The 10,500-nt window shown below is 44.5% G+C and overlaps 1 protein-coding gene across 6 annotated transcripts in view; it reads left to right on the top strand.

Annotated features, from left to right (window-relative positions):
- TSC22D1 (TSC22 domain family member 1) overlaps nt 1–4,317 on the top strand; it is a 128,683-nt gene extending 124,366 nt beyond the window's left edge. For 5 of the 6 annotated variants that reach the window (XM_019529878.1, XM_019529882.1, XM_019529889.1 and 2 more), the window contains 2 exons: nt 1,648–1,699; nt 3,020–4,317. In XM_019529878.1, the coding sequence (XP_019385423.1) occupies nt 1,648–1,699; nt 3,020–3,277 (310 nt within the window). In that variant the 3' untranslated portion in view covers nt 3,278–4,317. Of the gene's footprint in view, nt 1–1,151; nt 1,447–1,647; nt 1,700–3,019 lie in introns of those variants that run through there. The other variant, XM_019529885.1, reaches the window with a different exon arrangement.
- The last annotated feature ends 6,183 nt before the right edge of the window (nt 4,318–10,500 follow it).

Below are 10,500 nucleotides of genomic sequence, written 5' to 3'. Positions count from 1 at the left end.
CCTTTTTTTTTTTTTTTTTTTTCCAACTCCAGGCAAACAATGGAGCGAATCCCATCCCCCCCCCCACCCCCTTTTTCTGGTGCAAAGACTTGGCAAGACCCTAGCAGGCCCAAAATGTGTGTAGTGCTGTGCATTCCCCTGAAAGATCCCTGGCTATGCCTCATGAGTCGTGTTGGTATGCCTGAGCGCAGCCCTGGCCTGGCACCCCAAGGGCCCCTTAGGCTTGGGTGGCTCCTGGTCGGGACTGGCTGCTCTGCTGGCCCGCATATGCGCATGGGGTGTCTGTAGGATTGGAAAATCTTGCATGCTTTAGAGTTGTTGGTTGTAGCCGTGTTGGTCTAAAGACACAGGCAGACAAGGTGCTTTGGGCGGTGTGATATCGCTTACTGAGCCAACTGAATAGCTAGGAAAATTGTTCTTTGCAAGCTTTCGGGTACCAACACCCATGTTCAGGCATAGAAAGGCTGCATATGTCTGAACAAGGTGTTGGCACCTGAAAGCTTGCAAAGATCACTTCTTCCAACTATTTAGTTGGTCTAATAAAAGATACCACATAACCCAAAGCACCCTGTGTGCCTGTAGGAAGGAAAGGAATGCAGGGCAGGTGCTTGTTGCCTATGCAGTGTTTGCTGCCAGTGGACACCCCAGTTCTCCATGCCTGTCTGCTTTCTCAGTGTACCAGGGCTGGGCGGCTTGAGGGTGCCTCTGGCCTGGCAAAGCAGGCACTGGCGGGGAGCTGTGGCTTCCCTCCCCATCCCCTCTCTTACCCCCAGTGCCAGGTGCAGCAGGTGCCCTGCTGTGTCAGCAGCCGCAAGCCTGTGCCGGCCGGACCGGGGCGTGCGGCGTCGCACCAGCAGGTGGCGCTGTGGGAGCGGCGAGCGGGGCCGGGCAGCGGCGGTAGTGCTTGGGCACAGTTTTTGCTTGCGCAGCTTTTCCGTGTACCGGGGTAGTGGGGGGGACACACACGAGAGGCGGGAGTGTGTGTGTGTGGGGGGGGAGTAGAGTGCCCGAGGCCCGACAGAGGATTCCAGGCTGCTAATGAGATGCAGGGGGCGTGCCCGAGCGGCCGGGCAGCCAATTGGGCGCGGGCGCGGCTGCATATATTATGCGGCGCGGGGCGGGCGCTTGGGCTTTGCGGCGGAGCGCGGCGCGGCTCGGCTCCCAGCTCCGGCGGCAGCGCAGCGCAGCGCGGGAAGGAGGAGGAGCAGGAGGGAGGGGGTCGGCCGCAGCCTCCCGCAGCCCAGCCCAGGCGAGGGGCTGGATGTAGCCGCACCGCGACTCGTCGTCCCTGCCCCGGGGGGAGCGCCGGTGCCGGGCTCGCATGACCGCCCAATGGTGTAGCCTGGGGGCAATGGATCTCGGCGTCTGCCAGCTCCGGCACTTCTCCATCTCCTTCCTGTCCTCCCTGCTGGGCACCGACAGCTCCGCCCTGAGGCTGGACAGTAGGTAAATGCTCGGCTCGCAGCCTGGCAGGTGCATGCTTGTGCCGCCGCCTCCTTTGTCCGCGCCCTCCCTGCAGCCTGGCCCCGGTAGCCCGGGCGGGAGGGCAGTCCGCGGGCCAGCGCCTGGCGCTGCGGCCGAGCCGCTGCCTCGTCAATAATTCAGCCGCTGCTCATGTTGCCCGTGTCTCTGTTCCTCTCTCCCCAGCTCCTCCGGCGCCAGCGTGGTAGCTATCGACAACAAAATCGAGCAGGCGATGGTATGTACCCACCTATTGTTGGGGAGAAGGGATGCACCGGGCAAAGGGGGCGGGTAGCCCTGTGCCCCGGCTCAGGCACAGCGGGGGCTGCTTGTTCGCGCATCATTGGGGCTGTGGGGGGGGAGATGCCGGGGCCCGGCTGCTTGGGGTGACTGATGGGGGGGGGAGGGGAAGAGAAAAACAACCCCGGATGGGCACTGATCCCTGCCCTGCAGGGCGTGGAGGGAGCTGGGGGCACCACTGGAAGTGATGCCACTGGGATTTAACCCCACATGCACATGCGTCCGTCCCTTGCTAGCAGGAGCATCATGAAACACTTCCCCTGCTAGGGATGGACATGCCCCATTAGGGGCCAGGGGCTGGCACTGTGCCAGGGAAGAGCCCAGGTTGTGCACATGGGGGAAAGCAGGGCGCCCCCCACCCCTGCCTCGCTCATTTTTGCCCGTTCCTTGCTTTCCGCCTCGGCCGCTCTTTGTTACTGGAGCCGTGCCTGGAGCTGTTCTCACGGGATTCTCTGCCTACTGTTGCTAGGCAAACTCAGAACCTTTAACTCCAAGCTATAAATAACTGGGCAGCTCATTGGCTGAGGCTCACTGGGGCGGTCGGCCCAGGTCTCTGTGACGTCACCCCTGGTCACGAAAGCTCGGAGGGAGGGAGGGAGGGGGGAATGCGGCAACCTGCACTGGAAGAACTAGCTGCAGCCGGTGTTGGAGTGGGGGAGGCTGCCTGGGCGGGGAGTACAGTATGGCAGGGGAGGGGACTTGTCCTGCACAATTCTGGGCCCCAAGTGGGCACCTTGCAGCCAGGAGACCTGCCCGGATCCTTCCTTGGAGCAGGCATAACCTTCCCAGCCCTTGGGTGCACATGCCCCTGTTATTATACTTCTCCTTGAAAGGCGAGACTTCCCCCCCCGGAGGGATTTGGGGGTTCAAACTGGTCACATCTAAAACAACGCAAGGGCCCCCCCTTCTTGAAAGAAGGGGTGTCTTGCTAATAGTTAACAGCTGAAGTGGCAAAGCCCATTAGCAAAGGAGCTTGTAGAACAAAGCACAAAGCTGAGCCCCCTCCTTGCTCCTTGGCTGCCCCCCATCTGGGGTACCCCGGCCCTGCAGGCCCTAGTGCTGCAGGCTTGGATCTTCAAAGCATGTTATCAGAGGGACAGGAGCGTGCTCCAGCCCAGGCTTGGTCCCGTGCCACTTGGCCTCGATTCGTGTCCTCCGCTTGTTTGTCTCTCCCTTCTCTGCCTGAGCTGGGTTGGATCCCTGCCCCCACGCTGGATCTCTGGCCCTATGTGTAAACTCTCTTTTTGTGTGTTTTCAGGATCTGGTGAAGAGTCACTTAATGTATGCTGTGAGGGAGGAAGTGGAGGTCCTCAAAGAGCAAATCAAAGAGCTGATTGAGAAGAACTCTCAGCTGGAGCAGGAAAACACTCTGCTAAAAACACTAGCAAGCCCAGAGCAGCTCGCCCAGTTCCAGGCACAGCTGCAGACTGGTTCCCCACCTTCTTCTTCCCAGCCACAAGGGACAACACAACCAACTGCCCAGCCGGCATCACAGGGCTCGGGGCCTTCAGCATAGTCTCTGATGTCCTGGCCCTTGTGTCCAGTGCGCTCTGGACTACCCAGAGAAAGGAGGACTAGCAGGAATCCGCCATAGCTACCCTCATCCATTTCAATGCACGCTGTGATTCACCCCTGAGGACTCTGCACTGCACACACCAACATGAGATAAGACTTTTTTTTTCAGTATTAAGCACTCGTCTGTATGCCTGTCTCGTTTTGTTTTGTTTTTGGCTTGAAGGAGTTTTTATTTTTAGGTTGATTGATTTAAAAAAAAAAAAAGCTTCCAGAGAATTAGCACAAATACACTGGGGACTTGAGCAGCTTCCACAAGTGACTAAGAAACAGAGCTGCATGCCTGATGGGTTTTTTTTTTTGTTTGTTTGTTTGTTTTAAATCTTCCACTCATCCAGTGCTGTAACTGATGCAAGTGCTTTCAAGCATGAAAATGAGAAGACATATAGACTGGAGTAGAAAAGATAGATCGATACTTTTATTCTTTTCCCCCTCCCCCATGTCCTGTTGGGGATCCAAAATAAGGACTGATGCATAGGAGCCAAGTGGAACAGGGAGAAAGGTAAATTTAGTGTTCAACACTTAATTGTCATCTGAAACCTGAAGTGCAAATATGTTTGCACCATTTTCCAAAGTTATGGACAGGTGCATAAAGCAGGTAGGTGACAAACTGGGGGGAGGGGATAACTACAATGAAGGTTATTTGCCTATTGTATATTTGTGTATTTAGTGTAATTACTTTGTAAAATAGAAAACTGTAACTACTACTTAGGTTGTACAGATTGAAATTTAGTTGTTTCATTGGCTGATCTGAAGCAGTTTGGATAGTCTCTTTTTTTTTTAAATGTTACATAAATAAGAATGCACCTACGCAACTCTTCAGAATTTGGCAGATTTATGCTGTTTGTGTAACTTCTGAATTTCCCTGGCTGCTGATTATCTTGAAGTAAATCTTTGTTCATTGTAGTTTGGTTTAAGACCAGAAGAAACACTCCAAAACTGATAAGTTCCTGCTAGCTGAAAAAAAACCTGACAAAAAAGAAAAAAAATTGGATTTCCCAGTATGGATTTTTGCATATGATCTGTATAGTAGTATGCATATGTTTTTGTGCATGTTCTCTAAACAGTTGTAACACGTCAATGTATTTAACTGTTGCACTTGTCAACTTTCAATAAAGCATATGATGTTGATAAATAACCGTTTGCATATTGTAATATTAGCCATAACAGTTCCTACCAACTTCAGCACAGCTTTTCAACCTGACCTTTAAATTAAGTTGTTTTGGTTTAGTTGGGGTTTGGGCTTTTAAAATACTAGCAAGCGTTTTTTTTTTAAATGAAAATTAAAAGTAGACATTGTTTCCAGTGTGACTTACAAACAATAGGGGGGAAAAATACAGTTGGTAGAAAATTCAGGCCAGTGCTAAGAAATGTAAATGTTGCTTCTGTCAGAGCAAAGCCATCTGCTTTAGTTGAATCCTTTGAGATGCTGAACCAGACCTTAAGTGCTAGGTGCCTTGACTCCCTTTACAGCAGTTCTTGTAACGTTATGGACCTACCTGCAGCCGTTGGATAACAGTGGTTCTTTAGCACCAGATTGCATCTTCTTGTGGAACTGAACATTTATGTACTGGGCAGTAGCATCTTGGAGCTGTTAATTATGTGTGTAGAAGGCAGTAAGTCTTATCACTTCCTGAATACATTGCTCTTACCTGTACAAACAAGTAAAAAGCTTTTAAGTGATTAGAACATGGTGAAAAGTACATCTTTCAATGTTTCCCTTCCCACGCTCCTAATTTTTTGTGAAATGGGATCATACAAACCTGGTGCATGGTGTTTATTCAACCGTGTTATATTTATGTGACATTTGACTAGCTTAGATGTAAAATCTACTTGTTTACTTTTCAAATACCTTTTGTTGCTTGGTAAAAAAAAATTCTCATCTTTTTAAAATTCAAAATTAAATTGAAGAGTATAAACTTAACAGATGTCAGGGTTAAAGACCAGAGATATTAGGTGAAGAAGCGTAGAATGAAGGGATGCACAACTTGCAACTCTGTAATCACATGCCATATGCTTGATCATCGTTTTAACCAGTGAATTAACCCTGTGTGTTTATCATTTCCAGCCAAGCTACCCTAGATAAAATGATTAAACCTTTAAAGGCTGCTTAGAAATTTTCTATAGTTTGTTCATAGTTTTCCCTTTGTTTAGCTTAGATGCTATAAAATTGCAGTCCAATAATGAATGGTGTCTGTAACAATAAGAATAAATTGGATAGTCCTTTTCTAGGATCTGTTGGGATAGCCCTTATCTAGAATTTGTTTTGATGATTAGTGTGCAAATAACTAGCACCCTCAACTAAGTGGAAACAATATTTCTTACACGAAGTGTAAGAAATATTAGACTTCAATGAGCTGTAGCATGGGAGAATGGAACAGTGGAAGTCTGAGGTCAGGAGTAATGTAGTCTTAGATTGTTTTAAATATAAGAATTAACCTACAAATTAGACCTTAATCCTGCAAAAATATGTAGGTACCAGTTTCATTTTATATGTTGTTATATGCACTGAAGGCCACAGTGCTATTAATAAGTCATTGCAGGACTCTGAACTTTATTTGTGGTTCGATTTTGGGTCTCTGGTGTTTTTGGACATGTAATTTTTCAATAATCCGCAGGAAAAATATGAATAGAAAATATGAGAATGCTGGGGTTTTCCCTTTTTTGATAGACTAAGTTGAACAAAATGGAAAATTAGAAATGTTGAATAACATTTGCAGTTGAACAGCGTTTGAATTATCTGGATTTTTTTAAAGAGCAGTGATTTTCTTTTCTTTTCTTTTCTTTTTTTTTAAATGTTACTGAATGACTTGCAAGTGAATTTTTCTTTCCTCCCCCCAGTGTTAGTGCCTATTTGAAAATTTCCCAGCCAGACTGTTCTTTGTGTACCCAGGTATACTTGAAACAAACACGTGATGTTGATATACCTGATTCTTGAATACGTGTCTTTTTTTCCTTTTTGTTGTCCAAAGCTAGGCATGTTGAGACCACATTTGAACTTTGTTCCCATGTTTCCCTGTGTCCTAAAACATGCTTCTCTTTCTTATTACATAGGATATTATACTATTGTCAACTTCATCATGCCTAAAATAAGAAGGTTTTTGGTTAGGAAAACAATGAAATTGTCCATAGCATATCTGAACCTTAGAAATCATTATGCATTGGACTTGCTTGTTTGGCCAAAAGTTGTTTTGAAAACACATTATTCATCTAACTTTTGATTCTTGTAATAGTTGTTAGAGCTGGTCAGAGCAACTTTGTTAGAACCACATTCTATTAGAATAAGTAGTTGTATCAAAATTGAAGTTCCTCATGACGCTGGGTTTATTTTGATAATATTTCTGTTGGAAGAAAACTGGTGGGAATGTTGACAATGGCAATACGTTCCATTTTAATGCTTTTAGAATGAAAAGTTTTGATTTTTTTCCATTTGGGGAATGACTTGATTTCAAAGGTTAACTTTTTTTTTTTTTTTACAATAAGTAAATAGAATGAATAAAACTGTTGGGTCTGAAGCACCCAAAAGAATTTTTAGAATTTAAATTGAAACTTTTAAGGCTTCATCCATATCCTTAATACAACCAATTTTCAAATTCTAGTTTTATAAAACAACTTAATCCTCTGCAGAGTTCTTAATTTTGAAATCTTTTATCCTTACCTAATGTTCAAATTTTTCTCATTTTATCCTCGTAATAGTACTTAATTGTATAGTTGCTTTACTTTAAATACCAGCATATGAAATGAGCTGTGTATTGACAATTTATCAGTCACCTGAACAAATAATTATGTATCATGAGCACCTTTTTCACTTTTTACTGCTACTGTTGGAGTTAATGCATAAAAGCACAAACGGGTTCATATGTTCTCTGGTTTCTATAGGTCGGTGCATGAGCAATGTCTAGAGAAGTTCCTGTTGCATGGCATGGCTTTTAAAAATTACATTCATGTTGTTTTAATATCTTCCAGAAGGTAAGTGAAAGAAATACAATTTGCTATATGAACTCTTCCATAATTCTGCGTATAGTTGTGGAATAGCCTTAAAGCAGCAACCTGTGTGTCAGCTGGAGAAGAAATAGTACAGTTGCAAATCCCTACTAAAAAAAATTTGTCAAAATTATATATGGCAAAAATGGACATATTCAGATGTATACAGGAGGCACAAAATGTGCTTCATTGTTGCTAAGGAAAGAGTCTACAAACTAGATGTGGACTGAGGATACCTATAGGTTTATAAAAATGCTGTTTTACAAACCCTCTGGATGGCGCTCTTGATTTTAAAAGTGTAAATGTGTCAGAGTTGTACTAGGTCTTTCATAATGGGAAAGAAGAAGCTGGAAGAATCTTCTCAGAATTGCATGTTTTCTCATTATCCCTGAATTCATTATGGTGGAATGACTTAAAACAACTTGCAAATCTAAGGCCTTTGGAGAAGATGGAAACTAACCCAGTCTCAGCCATTGGTGGTCCATGATTGGGGTAGGTGCACTAATGCAAACCCTGAAGGTGTAGAAAAGTTCCAATATATACAGAGGATGGAAAAGTTACTTCAGTGCATCTATAATGCATCATGCATGGGCGTATGGGGTTGGACTTGATGACCCTTGAAGCATCTTTGAATCCTGTGGTACTTCATACTAGTAGATGGCATCTGAGGAGTGCTGGACATTAGCCTGGCTTTTTGCCCATCAGAGTAAATAGGACTTCTCCCTATGGGCTTCAAATACATGGAGAGTTAGGTGAGTACTGAGTTGCTTTGGAAAATCCAATCATAGCACATGTGCATCAGTTACTGGCCACAGATTGCTGAAATACATACAACCTATTTCCTACTAGAGGCAAGATCATATCAATAGTGAGGTTAAAAATAAAAGTGAAGCAAGCACATTTCCTTATAAATGCATAGAAAAAGGAAGCAGTTCAATAGCAAAAGTCCAGGTTGCATGCATCCAGCGAAACAGGCAGTTGCCAATCTTTGCATACCATTGCATTAAGACAGACTAGGAGAATTCCACTGCATCTTGTCTGAGCTTTGAAGCGGAGAGGGGAGAATTCACTGAGGCTGCATCTACACAGGAAACCTACTGAGCCTGGTAGGAGCACAACTAAGGATACCACCCCAAGCTGTGCTGCACTGCCTGCTTCCTAATTGGGAGCAATATAACTGCATTCCTGTGTCATTTTAGGTGGTTGATTGACACTTAAGTGGTAGGGATAATTAGTTCCCCACCCGGACATGTTAACTGGTGCACTCAAAAGATACCTTGTTTCTGATTTGAAGCAACCCAAGCAGAGTGGTGTGGCATACCTGAGGTCACCACTGCCAGCTAAGGTAAACTTACTTTGCAGACATGGCATGAAATGCCTCATCCATGCTACAGGTTGGGCAGTGTTAAACTTCCCAAAATGGATCTTGACAGTGGTTTCAGTTACAGCTGAGCTGGCCTTGGAGGAAAGGATGAAACAGATTTTTAAATAGTTTGCTTAAATCTTGAGGCTGTTTGTCAAAGGGAACTTAATTTTCTTTTGTGCACACTATGCCTGCTGAGATGCCTGTTTTCCTGTTATAGTTTACACTGGCTCATTTATAGTAAAACATTCTGGCCATGGTCAGGCTGTAGAACAGGCTGAGGACAACAAATGGAATAAGTTACAGTGTCCTTCTAGTTCTGATGGGTTGAGTATTTCATTATATATCATGATTTTATGAGTTGAATCTACACCATAAAGACATCACTAGGGTGAGATGTGCTGCAGATAGTCGTAACACAAATATACCTGGGGGAAAAATATCCCAGTGAGAATTTACAGGGAACAAGAGAATAACTGAGTAGCACAGATAGTTAGCACCTTTAAAAGAAGGAGGAAGAGCGCTTACAGCCCTTGGGAGACTAACAGGCCTGTTAAAATCATTGAGTTTTGTCTATCAATGTCTAAATAGTGCCGATGTTTTTCAGTACACCACATTTCATGGCTTCATTCAGAAGCTGCTCAGTGGCATTGAGCTCTCACCCTGTGAATATGATGTCTTCACAAACTCCTAGTTTTCACTTGTGGCGTGCTCCTTATGGATGTTCATTCTTTCTCTCATTAGTTTCATCACAGTTTGCCTCTCTGCTGCTTTAATCAAAGTTTTGCTATTCCATAGCTATTAGAATGGACAATCTGTAGTTCAATTTACGGTGTGTTTTCCAACACTAAGATCTCTTTCTTTAGGAAGTCGAATGATGGTTAGCAGGATATATTGGATTATGCGAACCTTGCAAAGAACACAGCATCCCTTGCAGCATGGATTTGCCCTGATTTGTTGTCTATCTCCTAGTTTACATGTGCCAGTACAGGCTTCTAGTGAAGGATGATGTTTGTACCAATGAACCTTTTCCTCATTTGAAACATGGATGAAATTGGCTTTTTAAATAGGAGCTTACCTTGTCTGCGCTATGGGTATAGTAGGGGCTGAAATTAGGATGCATCCCAAACACAGAATACCAGGCTTTATTTCTCCTATGGAGCAGAAGTGGAGAAGCTAAAATTGGTGGTATCCCAAGAGCTCATTGGCTGTTTTGTATCAGATAATTGGCCCATCCAGAGCACCCTTCATACTTCAGAAGGCAGCAAAAAAATCCTTAGTCACCAGGATGGTAAGTAATTTGTTTTGTACCTTTTTCTCTTCCAAGTGGGCATTAATGCATTGATTCAATTAATAGTGTAGCAGCCAGATCTGGTCTGTATTTGTGGGTTTTAAATTATTTCAATCTACAGTCTTGCCAGCAATGCAAGCTCATGAATACCTATAGTGGTGACAGTATATGCTTCCTCTCACCATTTCACTAGTGTATTTTGACCATTGCTTGAAGGAATTGCTCCTGGGAAGAAAATGGGTGGTCCAGTTTTCCTGCTCATGTTTTCTTGCAATAACTGCCAACAAAGAGACATTTTTCAACTGTGATGCTCTTGTGGTGTAGCAGCTACTGTCCTGAATCAAACTTATTCAGGATATGCCACAAAACATCACAATATCAGACTTTAAATAACTACCTTCCTAAAATCTATATACAAATTGGTGATGTAGACAAGGTGGTCTTTAACCACTAGCCATCTGCTGTATCACCTGAGACCTTGATGCAAACTTGTTTCTAATATTCTCAACTGACATTGAAAAAAAAAAAA

This window comes from Crocodylus porosus, unplaced genomic scaffold (assembly GCF_001723895.1).
Source record: "Crocodylus porosus isolate Cpor-Errol unplaced genomic scaffold, CroPor_comp1, whole genome shotgun sequence".
In the NCBI taxonomy this organism is placed as follows: Eukaryota; Metazoa; Chordata; order Crocodylia; family Crocodylidae; genus Crocodylus; species Crocodylus porosus.
Note: the sequence above shows the minus strand (reverse complement) of the source record. Positions and strands in the feature narration are given on the sequence as shown.